This window comes from Nyctereutes procyonoides, unplaced genomic scaffold (assembly GCF_905146905.1).
Source record: "Nyctereutes procyonoides isolate TBG_1078 unplaced genomic scaffold, NYPRO_anot_genome, whole genome shotgun sequence".
Lineage (NCBI taxonomy): Eukaryota > Metazoa > Chordata > Mammalia > Carnivora > Canidae > Nyctereutes > Nyctereutes procyonoides.
In genome coordinates, this window is record NW_026575025.1 from 9,161,687 (window position 1) to 9,182,963 (window position 21,277).

At 58.5% G+C, this 21,277-nt stretch overlaps 4 protein-coding genes across 4 annotated transcripts; 3 read left to right on the top strand and 1 right to left on the bottom strand.

The window, feature by feature from the left end:
* Positions 1-50: 50 nt before the first annotated feature.
* On the top strand, positions 51-4,487 carry TBX10 (T-box transcription factor 10). Its single transcript, XM_055315151.1, has 8 exons — positions 51-54; positions 551-839; positions 924-1,025; positions 1,357-1,528; positions 2,685-2,840; positions 3,144-3,211; positions 3,412-3,506; positions 3,936-4,487. The coding sequence occupies exons 1-8, from the start codon at positions 51-53 to the stop codon at positions 4,220-4,222; spliced, it is 1,173 nt and encodes a 390-aa protein (XP_055171126.1). The 3' UTR covers positions 4,223-4,487.
* A 1,098-nt stretch (positions 4,488-5,585) lies between these two features.
* On the top strand, positions 5,586-7,633 carry NUDT8 (nudix hydrolase 8). Its single transcript, XM_055315016.1, has 4 exons — positions 5,586-5,870; positions 6,498-6,630; positions 7,156-7,233; positions 7,324-7,633. Exons 1-4 carry the CDS (start codon positions 5,677-5,679, stop codon positions 7,549-7,551), a joined length of 633 nt encoding a protein of 210 aa, XP_055170991.1. The 5' UTR covers positions 5,586-5,676; the 3' UTR covers positions 7,552-7,633.
* A 1,874-nt stretch (positions 7,634-9,507) lies between these two features.
* On the top strand, positions 9,508-13,350 carry LOC129503084 (double C2-like domain-containing protein gamma). The gene is made up of 11 exons (XM_055315014.1): positions 9,508-9,528; positions 9,635-10,020; positions 10,192-10,271; positions 10,348-10,419; positions 10,634-10,743; positions 10,836-10,971; positions 11,093-11,146; positions 12,399-12,550; positions 12,648-12,729; positions 12,893-12,989; positions 13,065-13,350. Exons 2-11 carry the CDS (start codon positions 9,771-9,773, stop codon positions 13,193-13,195), a joined length of 1,164 nt encoding a protein of 387 aa, XP_055170989.1. The 5' UTR covers positions 9,508-9,528; positions 9,635-9,770; the 3' UTR covers positions 13,196-13,350.
* Positions 13,351-13,765: 415 nt separating this feature from the next.
* Positions 13,766-19,744, bottom strand: NDUFV1 (NADH:ubiquinone oxidoreductase core subunit V1). The gene is made up of 10 exons (XM_055315013.1): positions 19,579-19,744; positions 18,426-18,508; positions 18,177-18,347; positions 16,671-16,854; positions 15,680-15,869; positions 15,066-15,278; positions 14,725-14,891; positions 14,404-14,485; positions 14,031-14,176; positions 13,766-13,922 (listed from the first exon to the last, which is right to left on the bottom strand). Exons 1-10 carry the CDS (start codon positions 19,648-19,650, stop codon positions 13,836-13,838), a joined length of 1,395 nt encoding a protein of 464 aa, XP_055170988.1. The 5' UTR covers positions 19,651-19,744; the 3' UTR covers positions 13,766-13,835.
* Between the last annotated feature and the right edge of the window lie 1,533 nt (positions 19,745-21,277).

The window sequence follows — 21,277 nt, forward strand, 5'->3', positions numbered from 1 at the left end:
TTAGGATGGGCTGCCAGAGTTAGAGTCTCGGCAGGTTTTTGAAGTTAGACATGGGTGAGGGTCTCCAGTGGTGATTCCAGGATCTCCTCTTGGCTCAGATCTCCTGGAGCAGCACCGGGCAGCTGGGTTCCCACGGAGCTAAGACGCTCATCCCCAACTCCCACAACCTCACATATCCTATCATGCATAACAGGGGTCCTTTTTAAAGGGTCTGCTGTGTGCCAGGCACTGCATGCGTCCTCACAAATCCTCACGTTGACCCTGTGAGGCAGGTATTAAGAACCCCTTGTGACAGATATGGAAACTGAGGGCCTGGGAAGTGAAACAACTTAAGGCCGTGAGGTCACTTGATGACTCAAAGACTCCCTGGGGAAACAGGCCCTGTCTCTGGCCTCCAGGAGCTTTAAGTCAGCAATTACCTCATGAAGTGATGCGCAGTCAGGGGCACTATGGGAACACAGGCCTGGCAGTCAGGAAGGGCTTCCTGGAGGAAGAGGCACCTAAGTGCAGCCTGAAGGAGCTGGCTTGGTGGCATAAGGGTGAGGCCAAGAGGGGCCCACACTTCACCCTCTCTCCCCAGCCTTCCTGTCTGCTGGCCTCGGGGTACTTGCGTCCTCAGAGCCCTACACCCTGCCCATGACCAGCTCCAGCTGGGAGCCCCGGCTGGACTCCCCATTCTCGTCAGACCCTTCGACCGGGGCCCAAGCCACAGTCGAGCCCAGCAAGCAGGGCCCCAAGAACCCACGTGTGTCCAGCGTGACAGTTCAGCTGGAGATGAAGGCTCTTTGGGAGGAATTCAACCAGCTGGGCACAGAGATGATTGTCACCAAGGCAGGCAGGTGTGAAGAGTGGGGGCCTGCGTGGTGGGGACAGGGGGCCATGCTGGAGCCGCATTTGGGCTGCTGAGCACCTGTCCCCTGCAGGAGGATGTTTCCCACCTTCCAGGTGAAGATCCTTGGCATGGACACGCTGGCGGACTACGCCCTACTCATGGACTTCGTGCCTCTGGATGACAAAAGATACAGGTCTGGGGGCTAGCCGGGGAAGCAGCTCAGATAGCAGGGGCTGAGCCAGGGGCCAGTTGGAGCAGTGGCAGGGAGGTCAGTCCTGGGGCACCAGTGGAAGCCCGATGGCAGGGGGGAGCCCAGCTCTGGGCTAGCCTGGGCAGGCAGAGGGAACTCAAGGCCAGACAGCGTTCGGGGCTCTCCCATCCTCATGTGCGAGACGGGGACAGTGCATGGGCAGTTATGCTGAGGGACGGCCCCTCTGTCCCGCCAGTCCTGGCTCCAGGTAGGGGCAGCAGATGAGTGCTGTGGGGTGCAGATGGAGCACCCCTGCCATTGCTCTGCTCCCCAGGTACGCCTTTCACAGTTCAGCCTGGCTGGTGGCAGGCAAAGCAGACCCGGTCACGCCAGGTCGTGTGCACTTCCACCCGGACTCGCCGGCCAAGGGCGCGCAGTGGATGCGCCAGATTGTGTCCTTTGACAAGCTCAAGCTGACCAACAACCTGCTGGACGACAATGGCCACGTGAGGCCCCAGCCACAGTAGGGAGGGGTTAGGCCAGGGCCGGGGACACTGGGGCCTGGTCATAACAAAGCCTGAGACCAGGGCTAGCTGTGCCTCTGATGCGCAGAAGCCTTGAAGCACCCCCACCTCCTACTGATGACCAATGCTGGGGGCGAAGTTCACCTGGCTGTGGGCTGGACAGCAGAGGGGACTGTCCAAGCAGGTGGGTAAGTGGGCTGGAGGTGTGGGAATGTTCCAGCAAACACTGTCCTCTTTGTAGAGGGGGCCAGGCCCATGGTAGGTGCAGGAATACAGCATGGTTGTCACTTTGTCAAACAAAGATCCCTGCCTCCATGGGGCAGGGATGCAGATGGTGAGCAAAGAATCCAGACTGCCCTGTGTGCAATGTCTCAGATGGTGACAAATGCCAGGAGAAAAAGGAATCGGGGGGGGGGGGGGCTGAGACAGAGGTGAAAGTTCCGTTCAGGGGGTTCTAGAAGCCACTGAGGCAATATTTGAAGAGAGATCTAAAGGAAATGGGGAAGGGAGCCTGTGTACCAGAAGTGGGAGCTGTTGCAGGGGAAGGGACAGTAAGTGCAAAGGCGCTGAGGTTGCAGAATGTTTGGCCAGTGAAGGGGAAGTGCAAGGAGGCTCCTCATGTAGCTGAAGTGGGGTGAGTAAGGGAGAAGGAAGGAAAGAGACCCTGAAGCTGCCAGGGCTGATCTGCACGGCCAGCTGGCTGTGGAGAGGGTTCTGGCTTTTACTCTACGCAGTGGGCACAGGAGACCTTTGAGTCGGGGGTGACATGCTGCAGCTCACTGGGGTTGCTGTGCGCAGAATGGACAGGGAAGCTGAGAGGACGCAGGGAGACCAGTCAGGAGGCAGGAAATCCAGGGGGACATGATGGCAGCCAGGCCAGGTGGAGACGGTTGGGTGGCAGAGGTGGTCAGATTCTGGATATTTCCGAAAGTAAAGCTGACAGCGAGGCGTGGATGTGGGAGAACGCAAAGTGGCAGAGACGCTCAGACACAAGGGGCCTTTGCTGCAGAACCGCAGGCTCCCCCGCCAGACTCTGCGCGCCCGCCCCCACCCCCGCCTCTTCCTGCCCCAGAGAGGACTTAGCCTCGGGAGGGTTGCTGCTGCTCCCCTGCACACCGCCTTCCGCAACCCCCCACAGATCATTCTCAACTCCATGCACCGCTACCAGCCCCGCTTCCACGTGGTCTTCGTGGACCCTCGCAAGGACAGCGAGCGCTACGCGCAGGAGAACTTCAAGTCTTTCATCTTCACGGAGACCCAGTTCACGGCCGTCACAGCCTATCAGAACCACCGGGTGGGTGGGGCCACAGCTCGCAGGCAGCTGCCGGCCCATTTCACAGGGACGGAGACTGAGGCCCCAGGCTCTGGGCTCCCACAAGCTCACAGAGCCCTGCCCTCTCTCCTCCCCTAGGACGCAGCAGACCCCTGCCCTCGGTCATTCCCCTGCCCTTGTGCCCACTGGCTCTATGGGTCCCGGGCTGAGGGGCCCAGGTCCCAGAGCCTCCTGTTTAGGGCATCCAGGGGTGGCTGAGCCTGGGGCCCCACAGCCTTTCCCTGGCTTGGGGGCTGGCCCATAACCACACTTTCTCCTCTGCAGATCACCCAGCTGAAGATCGCCAGCAACCCTTTTGCCAAGGGCTTCAGGGAGACCGACTCAGACTCCTGGTACTGTCTGGGCCTGGCATCTCCACCTGGCTGCCCTTAAACCAGCCCCTCACCCCCGTCCCCAGGCCTCTTCTAAATCCTCCTGCCCTGCTGGGAGGGTTATATCCACTGACTCGTCCTGGGGTCCTGTTTGATCACGACCCTTGGCCTGGGCGCCCCGCTTGACCTCCTGCCTCCATTCTTGTTTGTCCCATCCTCAGGACTGTATCTTCCCGAAACCTGCTCAGCATTCCGGCCCGGAGTCCCAGCAGCCTCAGCTCCTGCCTGCTGACAGGCCCCGCAGAGCAGGAGAAAGGTTAGCCCCCAGGCTTACAGACCCAGTAGGATCAGAGCCCATGTGATGGGCAGGAAGTCAGCTGATAGGGCCACAGGGCCTTCAGCCTGGGGCTTCAGCATGTTCAGCAAGCCCACTGGGCACCTCTGTGGCCAAAGTGGAGGAAACAGATTTCTGAGACAATTTAGGACCAAGGGCAGAGAGAACAGGACAGGGACAAGGTGCTAAGAACAGGGGTGGGACGTGTCAGGTGGGTTTCCTGAAGGAGCTGGGCCTTGAACTAGGAAGGGTTTGGACAGTGAGAGAAGGTGGGAAAGAAGGGAGGGAGAGCGAAGAGCAAGGGCAAAGGCTGAAAAGGGGAGGAATGGGATGGGAGCAGGGAAGGAACAGGGAAGGGAGATTGAGGATGTGGGGAGGTCTGGGGTCCACTTAGACCATGTCCTCCTTCAGACCCCAACAAAGCTCCGGCCTCTAACTCCAGGACATCTGCCCGGCTGCACCATCAGCTGCTGCCCCCCCCTGAGGCTCTGCTGCCTCCAGCCACCTACCAGCCCCTCAACTACCACGGCCTGTACCCTGGAGCCCCAAGTCCCCTCAGAATCCCTAAGGCGCGACCAGCACCATACCCCCTGCCCAATATCCAGGCCGGCAGAGATCAGGACGGCCTGCCACTCCCAGCTAGGCTGGGGCTCCTGTCCCCCACTGCCATGCACTTGGGGCCTGTCCAGGACCCTTAGTGATGGTGAGGGCCCTGTGGACAGACTCCTCTTGCCCTGAACATTACTCCCTCCAGCCTTGCCTCTGCAGAGGCCCTGTCCCCTCCCAAGGAGAGCAGGGCAGGTGGAAGCCCATAGAGGAAGGCTACCTGCCCAGAGCACAGCAAAGCTGAGAAAGTTCCAGGATTGGAACCAGCTCCCCGCCCCTCCCCAGAAGCTGTCCTCTTCTACCTTGAGGGGTGACTCCTCCAAGCCCTACTTTACATTAAACCATTTGGCATGAGTAGTCAGAGCACTTCTTTCCTTGGGGGTTGGGGTGGAGGGATTTAGGAACACTCAGACCCCAGATAATGGGCTGCAGAGGTCCCAAAGGTCTGCGCAGTGCCAGTGGGATTCCTTGGAGCACAGTGATGGCAAAGGTGCTGGCTCCAGCCATGGGGCGGGGCTCTGAGTGAGGCTGCGGTTCCTGCTCCCAGCCTTCTGTGTCCAGATGAGGACTGAAACTGCACCTCAAAGAGGCAGCTGCTCTAAATCAAAGGAAAGCATGGTGACATCTGCCATCCCACATATAGGTGCTGTGCCCAAGACTGGGGTGCTCTGGTCCTCCAGAAGCCAGGGTCTGGAGGGATGCAGAAACAGGAGAGGCAGTGACCACACGGGCCAGGCCAAGATGGGGGCAGGGGGAGGGACTTGAGAATCCAATCAAGACTCAAGCGACGCAGGAGTGCTTCTCAGAACGGTAACATTCAAACCAACACCGAAAGGAGTAAGACTTGCTAGGGACAGGGGCGGGGAGGAGGGGAGACAAGCTCCCCGCGGTGGGAAACGCAGGGCAGACGCCTAGGGCTGGAGGGGTCCCTCGAAACCCCACGGTGCTGCGCGCGCCGCCCAAAAGAGCCCGGAGAGGAGCCGGGAGGGGAAGCCGCTGGGCACCCCTCCCGCAGCCCTGACGTCCTCGGCTCCGGAGGAGCGCCCCGTGGGTCCCCGAAACACCCACTCCGAACATCCTAGGGCACCTCGCCTTAGGGCCTTAGAAAAGGGACGGACACAGGCGAGCGTGGAGGGACGCGGGGCGGGGCTGGCAAAGCCTCGAAGCCCGACACCGTCAGAAGGGCCGGGTCGGGAAGCCGGGGCGAGCGCGACGCCGGGAGCTCCGAGGGCTCTCTCTAGGCCACCAACGCCAGCTCCGCCCCGCCCCCAGGCCCGCCCCCGGCAGGAAGCCAAGCCGTCGGGACCCGCCCCTTCCGGCCCCGCCCCACCAACTGGAGGCGAGCCCTCCCTCAGGCCCCGCCCCGTTCCGCCGAGGCTCCGCCCCCAAGGGCACAGCCCCACCCCCGCGGAGCTCTCGGGGCGGGGGCGGGGCGACTCCTCCCGCGGCCCCGCCCAGCTTCCCGGGAGACTCGGAGTGCGCTCGCGGTGCGCCCCTCCCCTCCCGAGGCCCCGCGCCCTCCGCGTCCCCGCTGCACCGGGCGGGAATGCTGCCCGACTACCTGTCCGCGGAGGGCGAGCGGCGCTGCCGGCGGCTGCTGGCGGGGGCCACGGCCCGGCTCCGCGCGCGCCCCGCGGCGGCCGCAGTGCTGGTGCCGCTGTGCTCGGTGCGCGGGGTCCCGGCGCTGCTCTACACGCTGCGGTCCAGCCGCCTGGTTGGGAGACACAAGGGTGACGTCAGGTACAGCGGCTGGGAACTCCGGTCCTTTCTGGGAGGAGGCCGCCGACCCCCGGACACCGCGGGGACCTGAGCCAGGCGCTCTGCCTCTCCGAACCTGGGTTTCCGCCTCTGGGGAACGGGTCTGGGGAGAGCCGCGCCCCGCGTCCCTCCGCCCCGAGCCTGGCGCCGGGGGCGCTCCCGCCTGGAGCCATGCCGGACGCCTCCAAGCGCGTCCCGCACCGCCTCGGGCCGGAACACGTCTCTGAGAAGGCAGGACCCGGCCTCCTGTCGGCGACTCCGGGAGATTCGGGCCCGGGAGCAGACGGAGCTCGCCGGGCGGGGCTGCCTGGCTTCCCGCCCTGCTCCCGCCCCCGTCCCAGTGGAAACTGGGGACACAGTAGGGTCGTAGCGCCACTGCGGCCACCATAGGTAAAACTTGCGTGTGTGAGCTCCAAGACCTCTCCCTCAGCCCCGGCGTTCAGGGAGGTCAACTGAGCCAGGACAGGTCACGTGGCTTGCCCGCGGCCTCACTACAAACTAGAGGTAGAGACAAAAGATGCTAGGTGGGTAGCTAGCCCTCTGCCACAGCTTCACCCCACCCACCATGGCCCCAGCAGACCAAGGACCAGGCTCCCTGTGCTTGTTCAGTTTCCCAGGTGGCAAATGTGACCCCACTGACCAGGATGTGGTGCATACAGCTCTGAGGGAGACCCGCGAGGAGCTGGGCCTTACTGTGCCTGAAGAGCATGTGTGGGGCGTCCTGCAGCCTGTGCACGACAGGGTAAGGCTGCCAGGCCCTGCGGCCATCAGGGACAAGCCGAGTGATCAGGGCCTCTGGCCAGCAAACAGCATGGTGGAGCACTAGGCACCAGCCTGGCAGTCACATTCCATCCTCACACAACCCATCAAGGACGGGCCAAGGGTATCTTAGCTCCTTTTCCCAGGGGATACTGAGGCTCAGGTCCTGGGCTGGAGGTGGCTCCAGGGTAAGCCAGCTCTGCCCAGCTTGGTGGAGAAGGGTTGTGGAAGTCTTCATAGGGTAGGTGGGGATTGGATGACAAGTGGGAGATTTTAGGGTAGTAAAAGCGGAGTGAGGGGAACAGTCTGCAAAGGCCCAGAGGGCCGAGCTCTAGCAAGTTCAAGGGCTCTGAGTTAGTGTGGCTGGAATGAGCTCAGGAGCAGGGGCTTCCAATGCTGAAAGCCTCTGGGTGGCCAGGTGGGGGTCTTCCTCTCAGGCTCCCCTCCCCAGCCCCAAAGCTCCACCGAGGCATGCCTCCCTTGACTACCTGTCATCCTCCTGCCCCAGCAAAAGGCCACTGTGGTACCAGTGCTTGCTGGCGTGGGCCCACTGGATCCCCAGAGTCTCAGGCCCAACCCCAAAGAGGTGAGTAGGGGGATGGTGGGGGCCAACCAATTGTGGGGAGCCTGCAGCGGCAAGTCCTCTGTCCTCCCTCTTACGGCCTCCCGCCCACAGGTGGACCAGGTATTTGCCCTACCCCTGGCCCACCTGCTACAGGAGCAGAACCAAGGGTACACCCACTTCTGCCACCGTGGCCACTTCAGCTACACACTGCCTGTTTTCCTGCATGGGCCACACCGTGTCTGGGGGCTCACAGCCATCATCACTGAGTTCACCCTGCAGCTGCTGGCACCTGGCGCCTACCAGCCCTGTCTGGCCACCTCCAAGCGGCTCACAGGCTAAAGGCCTGGCCATAACCAGCCCCATCCCTCACATTGCCAGGCCAGCTTCAATCTAGGACTGAATAAAGAGCCTTTACCAAGTCTGTGGCAACTGTCTCTTCTGCATTGGGACCTTGACCTAGGGCAGACCCCAGGGATGGCCTCCTGACTGGGGTGCCTCTGTCCAATCACACTGCTACCTATTGAACAGTGGGCACTTACAGTGGGTGCTTACTGTGTACAGGTACTTGGCCCTCACCACAGCCCTGAGGTGAGGCCAATGCTGACCCTGGCTGGTGAGAGCAGGGCTCAGAGAGAGGGGACACCTTGCCCAAGGTCACTCCATGCTAGGACTTGAGCCAAGCCCTCTCTGACTCCAGAGTGAAAACTCAGCCACAACACTGTAGTTCCTGCTCCCTCCTCTGTGCCTAGCTGACCCCTTGTCGGGCTGTAGGATTCCAAAGAGGAGCCCTGCATGTTACTGCAAAGTTCCAACATGCTAGGCTCCTCCCACACACCAGTACTGTGCCAGTGCCATATCTTCGGACCAGCCAGATGCTGCCCTGACCTCTGGGGGTAACTCAGTCTGGAAAAGACCTCAGAGTATGTCACACAGGTAATCATGTGACTGTACGTTCATTAATCACAGATAATAGTGGAGTTATACATTATGTAGACCAGAGAGAGGTGGTAAGCAGTCCAACCTTGTCATTGTGGACTGGGCAATATTAGCCAGGACAGGTGATAGGAAACTACCCACTAGCTGACTTTGCCAAAAGAGGAATGGTGATAAACTTGAGATAAACTAGCTCCAGGCATGGCTGGATCCAAGGGCTCAGGGGCTCCCTTTCTCTAATTGTGCCTTCCACTGTGTCAGCCTCACTCTTGGAGAATCTCTACTCTGCGGGGATGAGAAATGAGAGGGCAACAGCTCTAGGATGGCACAGCACCAGTATCCCACCAACAGGAACCAGAGCTTCATTTCTCTAGAAGCTCTAACCCAGAGTTGTTCATTCGTCATTGGCCCTCCCTGAACCTGTCACATGGCGTCTGCTGTAGTTGGAATTCATTGGTTGGCAGGATCTGCCTGCTGAGGCCTAGAGAGGAGGACAAGCCTCCTAGATGAGACTAGGGGAGGGGCAATCTCCAGAGACCACTGGGAAGAGACAAAAGTTTGAATGGGTAAAAATCAGCCAATTCCCCTGCAGAGTGACCTTGACACCAAAAGTGGGCAAGAGCAGGCCAGGGCAAAGGGCAAAGGAGGGAAGTTGGGGCAGAAAGAGTAGCACATGTGCAAAGGTTGGGGTGTTCAAGGACACAAGATTAGCAGTGTGGGGGTGGGGAGGGGCCCCCTCACTCAGGGGCCACCCTGGGGTGTCAAGGGAACCTGCTTCGGTGGTAGGTTAGGATTTTGTTCCAGGCTGGGAAAGCAGCACAGGGTGTTGAAGTGATGTGATTCCTGTTTGAAAAAGCTTGAGCTGCAAGAGGCCCAGGCTACAGACACCCTCCCCTTGGAGTCCTCTCCCTGGGCGCCCTTCCCCGCTCCACAGGAGCCCTGTCACCTCACCTCCCACACACCCCCTCTACACCTCCTGAAGTGTCCCCCACACCACGTGCTCCCTGCCCCCTGCACCCCTCCTGCCTCACCTACACCTTCCTTCATGGGCCCCTCCCATCACCCTCACACTTCACACCCCGTGTCACCACTGGCCCTCCAGACTCCTCACCTGGGAGCAGGGCGCATGATGATGGTAAAAATAACCGTGACTGTGTGAAACAGGGTGAGGGAGGTGGGAGGCTGAGCCCCTGCACTAAAGGGACCCTGGGGGTTGAGGGCAGAGAGGTGCCAGCCTCCAGAGCCCTGGAGATGAGCTCTGAGCCCCGCCCCTCCCCCCCCCCCAGCTCTGGGAGGCCCTTTGCTCACCCTCTTGCTCTAAACGGGCACCTCAGTCTGGCTTATACTCCGCGAACCAAAGCAGGTGGAGGAGCTCACAGAGTGGTGAGTAGCCGCCGGCCTAACTGCCTGCAGACTGGGGTCCCCCTTTGGGCCATAGCCCCCACTTCTCCCCCTCCCCACCTACTCTGATCCTGCACTTTGTCCTCAGGTCCTGGCTACCATTCCAGACCCCACTCCGAACCCTCGGGGATGCCTCTCCACTCAGGTTCCTTGGCCCGCTGCATTCCCCCTGTCTCCAGTCCGCAGGGGCTCCTCTGAGTCCCTTCCCCCATGCCCAAGCCCCCATGGCAGGCATGGTGGCAGTGAGCCGGGGGCGGCCACCGCGGGTCAGCATGCAGGAGCACATGGCCATTGATGTGAGCCCCGGCCCTATCCGGCCCATCCACCTCATTTCCGACTATTTCCCACATTTCTACCCCTTTACTAAGCACAGCCTGCCCACCCTAGACCCACACCCTGCAGTGACCCCTGCCATACACTCTGCACCCCAGCTGCAGCCTGATCCAGAGCCGGAAGGAGATTCAGACGACAGCAGTGAGTGGGGGCAGGGAACAAGGGGAGCACTCCTGGCCCAGCTCCCCAGGGGTAGGGTTTGAGGCATCCCAGGCATCTGACCCAGGAGGAGCTGGGCAGGAGGCATGGTGCCATTTGGGGGGTAGGGTGGGGTTGAGGTAGGAACTGACCCTGCCTGCTACCTGCCATTAGCTGCCCTGGGCACCCTTGAGTTCACGCTTCTTTTTGATGCGGACAACAGCGCCCTGCACTGCACGGCTCACTGTGCCAAGGTGAGGATGGGGGCAGGGGTCTATGGGCCAAGAGCCTGGGCCACAGGCCTGTCCCACATTCATTGTCCTTTCTCAGGGGCTCAAGCCACCGGCCTCAGGCTCTGTGGACACCTATGTCAAAGCCAATCTGCTGCCAGGGACCAGCAAGGTAAGGGTGAGACCCAGGCCCCTACTGGTGCCCCCTGGCCACACCCCAGCCTAGAATGCCCATCTGGCCCTGCTGTGTCCCTCCCGACAAAGCCTAGATATCAGGCATGGGGCTCCCCATCACTGGCTTGTGCAACTGGAGGCCTACCAGGGAGGTGGGCTGGGGTGGGGCCCCAGGCCCAAGGAGGCCCTGACCCATTCTACCTGGCCCCCAGGCCAGCCAGCTTCGGACCCGCACAGTTCGGGGCACAAGGGGCCCTGTCTGGGAGGAGACACTCACCTATCATGGCTTTACCTGCCAGGATGCTGGGCGGAAGACTCTGCGGTGAGGAATGGGCCTGGGCCACAAGGGGGCAAGGACGAGGTAGAGGGTGGGGGGAAGCTGACCTGGCTAGGTCTGACCTGAGTGGCTACCAGGCTGTGTGTGTGTGAGGACCCACGGCTGCGGCGACGGCGGCGGGCGCCTCCCCTGGGGGAGCTGCGGGTACCCCTGAGGAAGCTGGTGCCCAACCGAGCCAGGAGCTTTGATGTGTGTCTGGAGAAGCGGAAGCTGGTGAGTGGGGCTGGTACAGGTTGGGGTATGGGGACTAGGATCCTGTGGTGGGGAAGCTGGAAAAGGAACGGGGGGGGGGGGCAATATCTGGCCAAGTTGACCAGGCTCTTTGCTCTTTCAGACCAAGAGGCCCAAGAGCCTGGACACAGCCCGTGGCATGTCCCTGTATGAGGAGGTGGGTAGGGCAGTGGGACCAAGCAGGGATTGGGGGGCGTCAACCTGGGAGCCCAGGCAGATGTGCATCAGGCAGGGCCTCAGGTGGGCTGAGGGGGTAGATCCAGGCCCAGGTGGGCCTGGGGACACTGAGAAGCCATCTCCTTCACAGGCCCCCAGGTCTGGAACAGCCAGACCCCAGTGCCTGGACAGGGAGGGAGACTCCCTGGCTAGGGCAACTGAGAGCAGCCACTGGGCACTGGGACAAGCAGAGCCCTCAGGAGGCAGAGACATAGGCCAGATAGAAGCAGAGGCTGCAACTGGTGGGTTCTGTCCGTGGCCCAAGTTGGGAGGGCAGGTGAAGGTCCAGGAGAGAATGGACAGCAGATGGGGCTCTCTGGCTTCTAGGTTGACCCCTAAGCATTGTAGGTACCACTCCTGGGGCTTGTATCCCTACACAGGGGCTACAAGAGGCAGAGATGACTGCAAGAGGCTCCATGCCAAAGACCAAAGGCATGGCCAGAACCCCCACCCCCACCCCCAGCTCAGCAGAGTGAGGGCCCTGCAAGGCTCAGGGCAGGCCCTCCCCAGCTCCTCTAGGTGGTTAGGGCCAGGTGCTGCTGCCCTGCCCCCTGGTGGGGCTGCAAGTTACAGCACATGCCAATTAGCCAGGGCCAGGCTGGCAAGTCCCACCCAGGTGGGGCAGGCACTCTGAGACACACACTTCCTGTCCGAGACCCCACACACTGAAGCATCACTGTGCATGGCAGGTGCTTATGGAATACTCCCTTACTGAGAAAATGTAAGCAAGGTGGTTGGGCTTTATCTGAACTGAATCCTACCTTAAGTATGGGAGAAACACATTTTTCCCGGGCATCCTCCCCAAGTCCTCACCAGGGGCTGAGGGTGGCAAAGGACATTCAGAATCTGGTCCCCTGGGTGGTGGGGGGTGAAGAGGGTGGTAAGAGGTCATCTAGGAAGCTCTTAGCATGTTTGTGCCACTCAGACTCCAGCGCCCTTCCCCTCAGCGACAAAGATGGCCTGACCTCACCAGTAATATGGCCTGAGCAAGCCCCTCCCCTTCACAGGCCCTGGAGGGTACAGGGCCGATCTGGAAGCTCCCTTCCAGGGCACCAGGCCAGTGACTATTTTTGGAAACTGAATCATGACATTAAATTGTTGGCCCCTGATTTCTTGAGTTGTTACATTCAGGCTGACACTGGTGGGTGTGCAGGCTTGTGGTTGCACCTGGCTGACCACAGCCTACCCTGCAGGATGAGGTGGAGGCGGCTGGGGAGGAGCGGGGGCGCATCCTGCTATCACTGTGCTACAGCTCTCAGCAGGGCGGCTTGCTGGTAGGTGTGCTGCGTTGCGCCCACCTTGCCCCCATGGATGCCAATGGCTATTCGGACCCCTTTGTTCGCCTGTGAGTATAAGTGGGTGGAAGGGCAGGTGGACAGTGGGGGTTCCCTAGAGCCCCTCTCCGGGGCCACACCTAACCTGATCCCATCCTTCCCAACCAGTTTCCTGCATCCAAATGTGGGGAAGAGATCTAAATACAAGACCAGTGTTCGGAAGAAGACCCTGAACCCTGAGTTCAATGAGGTAGGCCAGGGCCAGGTGGAGGCAGTCTTCCAGGGTTAGGGAGGTCAATGTTCTCTCAGCCAGAAAGCATAGGCCCCCTCTAACCTGAGCAACTCACCTGTTTCTGAGTCTGTAAAGGACTCAAGGCCCCTTCCTTCCTGCCTTTCTGCCCCCTTCCCTGCAGGAATTCTTCTATGCAGGCCCAAGGGAGGAGCTGGCCCAGAAGACACTGCTGGTGTCTGTATGGGACTATGATCTGGGTACAGCTGACGACTTCATTGGTGAGAATGTGGGGAAGCGGGGGTAGGGGTCCAATGGGCTCCCACATGGCTCCTGACTCCTGTCCTCCAATCCAGGTGGGGTCCAGCTGAGTAGCCAGGCCGGTGGGGAATGTCAGCAGCACTGGTGTGAATGCCTGGGCCGCAGTGACTGCCGACTGGAGCTGTGGCACCCGCTGGACGGTACGCCCCTCCAGCTCAGCGACTAGAAGTGGTACCCAGCCTGTTCCTGCCTACCACCCTCCCTCAAACTGACCCATAGAGCTGGGAGGACCTGGAGCTGCCCCACCCACCGTGCCCAGCCCCACATCAAATTGTTTGCTTTCTTATCCCCCTTTCAGATTCACTCCCCTGCCAACCATAAAGCAAGAATAAACCTTCAAATCAGACCAAACAGTGTTCTTTTCCCTGCCCATCACCTCACAGGGCAGACTGGGCCCCGTTCTTGCTCCCATCCTCCAGAGGCCCCCACTGGGCCTGGGCCAGGGCCAGGTCTGAACCCCAGGCCACTGCCTTCCCCTCGCCATACTGGGAAAGGCCCTTGTACCTGCCCCTGCTAGCTGCACTCAGGGATGGGTGCTCAAGATGGTTTGGGACAGACTGACTCACAGGAAGCCAAGGTGTGGATTCATGATATGACCCTGAGCTGACCTATCCTTCCACCAAGTGGGGTCCAAGTAGGGTATGGGAAGCCTCTAATCCTGTCTGGGAAACAGACCTCCATGAGTCATGGGCTACAGTGCCAAAGTGAACAGCAAGGCCACAGAACAGATGCATCATGAGAGTGGGCAGCACTTGCTTTATTGTCCAGCCATCTGGACGGATGGACTTCGGTGCAGGGCATCGAGCTCAAGAGGTAGCTTGCCTGGCCTGGTGCTGCTGGGCAAACCTCTGCATTCGTTCCTCAAGCTCTGGCCGAAAATGGCGGATCAGGCCCTAGAGGCAGGTAGGAGACACCATGAAGCAGAGCTGAAAATCTCAGCACCCTAAGGCCTCAGCACCCCCCCACCCCACCCCAGTGCCCACAAGCAGGGCAATGAGTACCTGCACAGGCCAGGCGGCTCCATCGCCCAGGGCACAAATGGTATGGCCCTCTATCTGTTTGCTGATCTCCCAAAGGGAGTCGATCTCAGCTGGCCGGGCATCCCCCCTCACAAAGCGGGCCATCACCTTGTTCATCCAGTCCACACCTGCAGTCATGGCAGTAAGAGAGAGCCCAATGATCTCCAGCCAGGGTGTAGGGAATAGCACTCCAAGGCTGTAGGCCATGGGAAGGGCAAGGCCAAGAGAAATTACAGCTGGCTGGGAAGCAGCAGCTATACACTCAGTGTCCAGAGCCCACCCAACCTTTGCCCTGTGCCTGACCCAGGCCTAGGCGAGCCAAAGAAGAAGTCCCCACCCTGCCCAGGGAGCTTACCCTCGCGGCATGGAGTACACTGGCCACAGCTCTCGTGCTTGTAGAACTCAATAAGGCGGGCAATGGCTTTCACAATATCTGTCTGGGGTGACAAGAGAATGAGCAGGCTCCTAGGCTGGAGCCTCAGACCTTTAGTAGCACACCCTGATTCCAGCAATGTTCTGGCCACCTCCTCCACTCCCCCTATCCACTGGCCCTGCCCAGACCCCAACAGGCATTCCCTCTAGTCACAGGACCTGGGATCCAAGAGCTGGCAAGAGTTCTCAGGAAGCCCAGGGAGGGGTACTGTACCACTGGGTGGGGAGCATAGGCAGCCCTTACCGAGCGATCCATGACAATCACAGCAGCTGTGCCCAGGCCTGTCTGTGCTTGTACCAGCGCATCAAAGTCCATCAGCACTGTCTCACACACCGACTTGGGGATCAGTGGTGTGGATGAGCCACCGGGGATCACAGCAAGGAGATTGTCCCAGCCACCTGTGACACCCCCTGGGACCACAGTTCCCAAAAGGATGGATGATCAGGGCTGGGACCAGCATAGCTGCCTAGTCCTGAGCCCAGGACCTCTGTCTGCCCCTGCCCAGCACTGCCTCATGAGGCCCTCCCTGGCTTTCTCCACGAACATCCTGCCCCACTTCTGCCCCGGTTGGCCCCAGGCCTCACCAGCATGTTTTTCAATCAGTTCCTTCAGGGGTACAGACATCTCCTCCTCCACGGTGCAAGGGTGGTTGACATGGCCAGAGATATTGAACAGTTTGGTGCCGGAGTTACGTTCACGACCAAAGCTGGCAAACCAAGCACCCCCACGGCGGCAGATGGTGGGGGACACAGCCACTGTCTCCACGTTGGCCACGGTTGTGGGACAGCCAAACACTCCTGTGGAGGAATGGGATGAGGGACTGGTGGCCACCAGAGGGTGGTCAGGTTTCCTAGCAGTGGGGTCTGTCTCAGGGTCCTGCTCTGTGATCCAGTCCCCCTTCACTCTTTTGTCATTCCCATCCCCGACTGGATCCCAAACTCCCAACATACGAACTCCCAACATACACTGCAATGCCTTTTCATCTCTCTCCCCCTAGTCCCTAGAGGACTGGAGAGGACCCAAGTGTCTGACATGGGGGCTGAGGCAGGATGAGGGACTGCTGTCACCACCTTACTCAGCATCTGGCCCCAAATCCAGAAAGTGCTCAGATATTCCCTAAGAAAGACCACTGGGCACCTGATACCCGATGAGATTCCACAGGACACAGAACAAGGCTCAGGTTCAGGCCGAGTCTTACCCACGTCGGCAGGGAATGGCGGCTTCAGGCGGGGCTTGCCCTGCTTGCCCTCAATGGACTCGATGAGTGCTGTCTCCTCCCCACAGATGTAGGCCCCGGCCCCACGCACAACAAACACATCAAAATCATAGCCAGAGCCACAGGCATTCTTGCCGATCAGACCAGCCTCGTAGGCCTCTCGAATGGCCACCTGTGGGACAAGAGTGTGAGGGTGCCACTCCCACCAGTCCAAGAACAGTGTGTGGTGGGGAGGGGAACAGACCGAGGGAGCCCATGTTCATAAAAGTCTGGGAGAAACATGAGCAGAGGATGCTCTGGAAGGTGGGGATTTTACAATGTGTAATCGTAATAACATTTAACAAATTCTCCAACTACATGTATTTTTAAAAGAAAGGCTGAGGAAATAATGAAGATTTTAATAAGCACCTTCCTACAGATAGTGGATCTGTGGGAGGTTTTCTTGTGTGTATGTATGTGTGTGCTTTCCTATCTTTATAAAGAGCAAGTATTACTTCTGCAGTAGAGGTTGATTTTTAAATATGTAACAATAACACTTATACATAATGCTACTTTGTGCCAGGCGCTGTCCCAGGTGCTGTTTCCGCATCCCTCATCACTGTTGTGTAAGAGCCTAATAGAATGGAGTGAGACTCTGGCCCTGGACCAGTCACTACAGGTGCCACTGAGCTCAGAATTACTGAAATGACCCTTTGACCCTTCTGCAGGAAAAATACCTGCGAGCCAACCCTGCCCCAGGAGTCATGGAGGCCTGAAAGCCTCTCAAGTTGAGGCTCTGGAACATACAGAAAGAGCCCAGAGGAGGCTTTGGGGGCCATGTCCTATTTACGATGCATGCAGCAGTGGCAACCACTCTTCAGTTCAACCCCAAACAGACCAGGTGCTAAAATCTAAGAACAACTATGGCAGTAAGCAAGCACGTGAGTGCATACCCAGCACCCTCCCTTCTGTGGATGCCACTCCCCTTTCCCACCTGCAGATTGGAAGCCTCATTGTAGAATTCCCCTCGGATGTAGATGTAGGCAGCACGGGCGCCCATGGCCCGGCCCCCAACTAGGCAGCCTTCCACTAGCTTGTGGGGATCGTGGCGCATGATCTCCCGGTCCTTGCAGGTGCCCGGCTCACCCTCGTCTGCATTCACGACTAGATACTTGGGCCTGTGGGTGCCAGCACATTGGTGAGGCTACAGGGCCACCAGGGCCTTCAACTACACGCCACCCCACTCCACCCAAGGAAGCCTCAGAGATGTCTCCTCTGATAGTCGATCTCTCGCAGTCCTCCCAACAGTTCTAGGAGCTCTGCTTGCTCACCATCAATGACAGCAAGCTCACTGCCTGTTACATCCTTGGGAGACTATGACCACGGGAAAGGTCTTTGTTCTGCTCAGTCCACATGTTCCCTTGTGCTTTCCTAAGAGCCCAAATTCTGCTCTTGGTCACTAAGAACCTTCCTGAACCTCTGCCACACCTCTGGGGTCAAAAGGAGGTAAAGTAGCTGACATTTATCATTTGCTTTCTATGTGCCAACCAATTTAAGGGCCAAGAGCTATATGAACACTATATCTTAATCCCTGCAAAATAGAAAATCCACTTATAAAAATAAAACTGAGTTCAAAAAGACCAGGAGATAGCACAAAGCCTTATAATTAGAAGGCAGGGGATCCCTAGGTGGCTCAGCCTGGTGGTTTAGTGCCTGCCTTTGGCCCAGGGTGTGATCCTGGAGTCCCGGGATCGAGTCCCACATCAGGCTCCCTGCATGTTTTTTTTTTTTAATTTTTTATTATTATTATTTTTTTATTCATGATAGTCACACACAGAGAGAGAGAGAGAGGCAGAGACACAGGCAGAGGGAGAAGCAGGCTCCACGCACTGGGAGCCCGACATGGGATTCGATCCCGGGTCTCCAGGATCGCGCCCTGGGCCAAAGGCAGGCGCCAAACCGCTGCGCCACCCAGGGATCCCGGCTCCCTGCATGTTGCCTGCTTCTCCCTCTGCCCATGTCTCTGCCCCCCCCCCATGAATAAATAAAATCTTTAAAAAAATAATAAAAAATAAAAAATAATTAGAAAGCAGGATTGACCAATACGTCCGCATGAGTCAAAATCTTTTTTTTTTTTTTTAATTTATGACAGTCACAGAGAGAGAGAGAGAGAGGCATTGACACAGTCAGAGGGAGAAGCAGGCTCCATGCACCGGGAGCCCGACATGGGACTCGACCCCGGGTCTCCAGGTTCGCGCCCCGGGCCAAAGACAGGCGCCAAACCACTGCGCCACCCAGGGATCCCATGAGTCAAAATCTTGTGTTGATTCTGCTATACCTGAGGAAGACCAGAGAGAACTGACTTTCACCTACTTAAGCTCTGGTGAGGTTCTCTCATTCATTCACTTTTAGTTTCAGAGGAAACAGTCCCAGGGCCCAGGTAAGCCACAGCCACCCCCACGTTTCTCCTGCAACCCCATCTCTGCCTCCCTACACACACCTGCCATCTGAAGGCTTATTCATGAAGCTCCACTTCAGGCCAGTGGGAAAGCCAGCACCACCACGGCCCCGCAAGCCAGATGTCTTGACCTCACCCAGGATCCAGTCAGGGCCCTTCAGCAAGATCTCCTTTGTCTTGTACCAGTCACCCCGACTCTGGGCACCTTTCAGCCTGGACAGTGAGGAAGGCATTGAAGGGGAGGCCTTGCTCCGGGACCACAGAGCTAAGGGCACCATCTCATCATCTCACCTCCAGTCATGGCGGCCATACAGGTTGGTGAAGATCCGGTCTTCATCCTTCAGGGAGCCAAATGAGGTTTTCTTGGGTGCTGTCTGAGGACACAAAGAGTCAGGAGGCTCAGCACAGTTCTGGGGTCATGAAGGGCCAAGCCAAAGGTTACAGATTCTTCAGTTCCCCTGATTAGATGGGGCTGGGCTGAAGAGATGGTAAGGGCCTATGCCTCAGAACCCTTCATAGCATCAAAGCTACCACCAATTAGTAGGCACTTCCTGCTTAGTAGGCATTAGGCTAAGCATTTGACATCCAAAACCCCATTTCATCCTCATAACCCTGAGACACGAATGACTTCCTCTGTTTTACAGAGGAGGAAACTGAGGCTAAGAACAAATAGAACTTATGGAAGGGCACACAACCAAAAGCACTAGCTGGAATTTGAACTCCGGTCTGTCATGGTCAAAGCCCACACCTAAACCACAGCACCTTACTACCTCCCTGAGCCCAATGTCAAGTATCCATTCACTTGCCTGGCCGTCCTGCTGGACCAAAGCTTGGTCAGACCGGGGTCTTATATTAATAACTCTGCTGGAAACAGAATGTGCTTACTGATGCAAAAGAAACACTTCACTGGGGCTGGGATACAAAGGTGATGGAGGGCGACCCACTTGGGATAAGACTGATGAGAAGTGGGGTCTGGAATCCACATGGCCAAGTGGCGAGCACCCCAGGTGAGGGCACCCCCAGACTCCCACCCCCTTTAAAGTCACTACAGGGAGCAGAGCGCTGGATGGGGCTTCAAGAGTCGTACATCCTCCCCAAAGCTTGTTTTCTGCAGCTGTAAAATGAGGACAATGACACCTTTACACTGTATAAGGCCATGCGAAGGAAGGAAGGAGACAAGGACGCTTCTCCACCTGCAAAATTTTTCTACTATGTCGCCCGGCTGTTAAATGGGGAAGCCAAGGAGCCGGAGGAATGGGGAGTCAGCCTTCCATAGGGACCCATTGCCTCTACATCCAGGCCGGAGCGGCAACCTTCCTGCCGGGCTGGGGAAATGAGGAGGTTCTCCGGGAGGGACTACAAAGCCAAGGGATGGCGCGCGCAGAGGCACTGCAGCGAGACCCGACCCGGGGACACCCCTGGCCGGAGCCAGGCCGGGCCTCACCGTGTCGCCGCTGAAACGCACAGACACCCGAGCGGGGAGCGACTTGCTGAGCAGCCGCCGTGCCCCCAGCATCACGGTAGACAGTTCAGTCACCTCCCGCTGTCACCTTCACGGCCCCGAGGCTGAGGAACCGGCGCTCCCGAGACGCTAGGCGGCGCACAGGAAAAACGTCACGCGCCCTGGCTCCGGTTGCGCGCGCGAGCTGCCCTGCGCCTCTATCGCCTCGCCCCCGTCTCCGCTTCCTCGTAGGAGGGCGGAGAGGCCAAAGTGGCCTCTCTGGCGCGGCGGCTGCTGGGAAATGTAGTCCCGTTGGCTTCCGGGCCCGCTTTTCGCTCTCTAAGGGGTGGCGCTTAGTTTCTAGTTTCCTTGCTCACTTCCGGGCCCCAGACTTTCAAACCCCAAGTAGACAAACGTTGCACGATGCCTTCTAATGGGTTCTGGTGTTTCCCACTTTCTCCAGGTTCTGCATTTAATGCGCACCTGTTTATGCACAAGTGTATGCTGGGAGAAGAAATCAGGCTGGTGACGGCCCTACGATCCCCAGGACCCTGTTGTCACTATTCTGTCCTCAGCTCCCCGACCCCAGTCTGGGCACTGCTGGGCTCAGGGACGTATTGCTTATCAGGGGCAGAGAGCAGGGACAGTTCCAGAGGCCAGCAGGGGATAGTTGGAGGTGTTAGGTTGGGGTGAGGCAGCGAGTGTGGAGACGGTGGAGATGGTGGAGATAGTGGCACAGCCTCTTGCCCACGCTGCTAAACCCTGCCAGCCAATTCCTCTCCCCAGGCCCTGCAGGGCACTCCTGCTCAAAATCTTGGAGTGGCCGCCCTGCCTTCACAGCCAGGCCCTGGCCTGGCATTTAAGGACTCTGCCCCTCTCCCCAGGCAGGATCCTCATCTCAGACACATCACCCTTGAAGCCCCTGCCCAGGACCCCTTCTTCTTGGGACTTTACTGTCCTCCCCTTACTGGGTGCTCCCCTGGCCTGAGGAGGTCCTGTGTCCTTTGCCTTCTTGGGAAGCCTCAGGAGTCTGATTAGCTCTGGTCTTTTGTCAGTTCTCTGGCACCTGTTCGCTGGGACACTTTGCCCTGGTCCAGGGACAAGGATGCCCTTTTTGGTCTTTTCTTTAGGGATCCTCTATTCTCTTGTCCCATTACCATCCTTTCTTGTCTCTCCTGCTAGTTACAAACTCATTTGCTCTTATTTTCTCAAATACTCCCCATGGCAGCCTAGAATAGAGTTAACTTTATATGTGAGGAAAAAGTTGAGGCCTATGGGGTTTCATCTCTTGTCCATGGGCATGACGCTGCAGAGTGGTAGAGCTAGAATCAAATCAAGGCCTGCCTTCCTTTCCGGAGTGCCACCCCCCTCCCGGCCCCCCACCCCAGCAAACACACAGAACAACTGGAGCACGTGTGACACTCGCTGCAGATGTCATTGGTAGTCCCAATAAAGGCACCAAAACATCGACGCCTTGTCTGAGGTCTCACAGTACCAGGCCCAGGGCCCAGCAGTTCTGGCTCCTAGCCAGCAGGCCCCTACTCCTAGGTAGGGAAAGAGAATGCCCAGACAGAGCTGGGGGATTACGCAGCTAATCCGGGATTCTGACCTGAGTCCATAGATCCTTCCCCTGGGGCAGGAGAAGGGGGGCAGGATGGAGCCAGAGGGTGGATTTCTTCCTCATCCCATCTAACTGGGTCAA

What these genes read in the sequence shown, in the direction of transcription:
- TBX10 (XM_055315151.1), top strand. An exon ending in TGCTGGACGACAATGGCCAC is followed by an intron (nt 1,529 to 2,684) that starts GTGAGGCCCCAG and finishes AACCCCCCACAG; the next exon opens with ATCATTCTCAACTCCATGCA. An exon ending in CAGCCTATCAGAACCACCGG is followed by an intron (nt 2,841 to 3,143) that starts GTGGGTGGGGCC and finishes TCTCCTCTGCAG; the next exon opens with ATCACCCAGCTGAAGATCGC.
- NUDT8 (XM_055315016.1), top strand. Translation starts at nt 5,677, where the DNA reads ATGCTGCCCGACTACCTGTCCGCGGAGGGCGAGCGGCGCTGCCGGCGG. An exon ending in AGACACAAGGGTGACGTCAG is followed by an intron (nt 5,871 to 6,497) that starts GTACAGCGGCTG and finishes GTGCTTGTTCAG; the next exon opens with TTTCCCAGGTGGCAAATGTG. An exon ending in TCAGGCCCAACCCCAAAGAG is followed by an intron (nt 7,234 to 7,323) that starts GTGAGTAGGGGG and finishes TCCCGCCCACAG; the next exon opens with GTGGACCAGGTATTTGCCCT.
- LOC129503084 (XM_055315014.1), top strand. Translation starts at nt 9,771, where the DNA reads ATGGCAGGCATGGTGGCAGTGAGCCGGGGGCGGCCACCGCGGGTCAGC. An exon ending in GTCTGGAGAAGCGGAAGCTG is followed by an intron (nt 10,972 to 11,092) that starts GTGAGTGGGGCT and finishes TTGCTCTTTCAG; the next exon opens with ACCAAGAGGCCCAAGAGCCT. An exon ending in TACAGCTGACGACTTCATTG is followed by an intron (nt 12,990 to 13,064) that starts GTGAGAATGTGG and finishes CCTCCAATCCAG; the next exon opens with GTGGGGTCCAGCTGAGTAGC.
- NDUFV1 (XM_055315013.1), bottom strand. Translation starts at nt 19,650, where the DNA reads ATGCTGGGGGCACGGCGGCTGCTCAGCAAGTCGCTCCCCGCTCGGGTG. An exon ending in TATGGCCGCCATGACTGGAG is followed by an intron (nt 18,348 to 18,425) that starts GTGAGATGATGA and finishes CTCACTGTCCAG; the next exon opens with GCTGAAAGGTGCCCAGAGTC. An exon ending in GTGTACTCCATGCCGCGAGG is followed by an intron (nt 14,177 to 14,403) that starts GTAAGCTCCCTG and finishes CCATGACTGCAG; the next exon opens with GTGTGGACTGGATGAACAAG.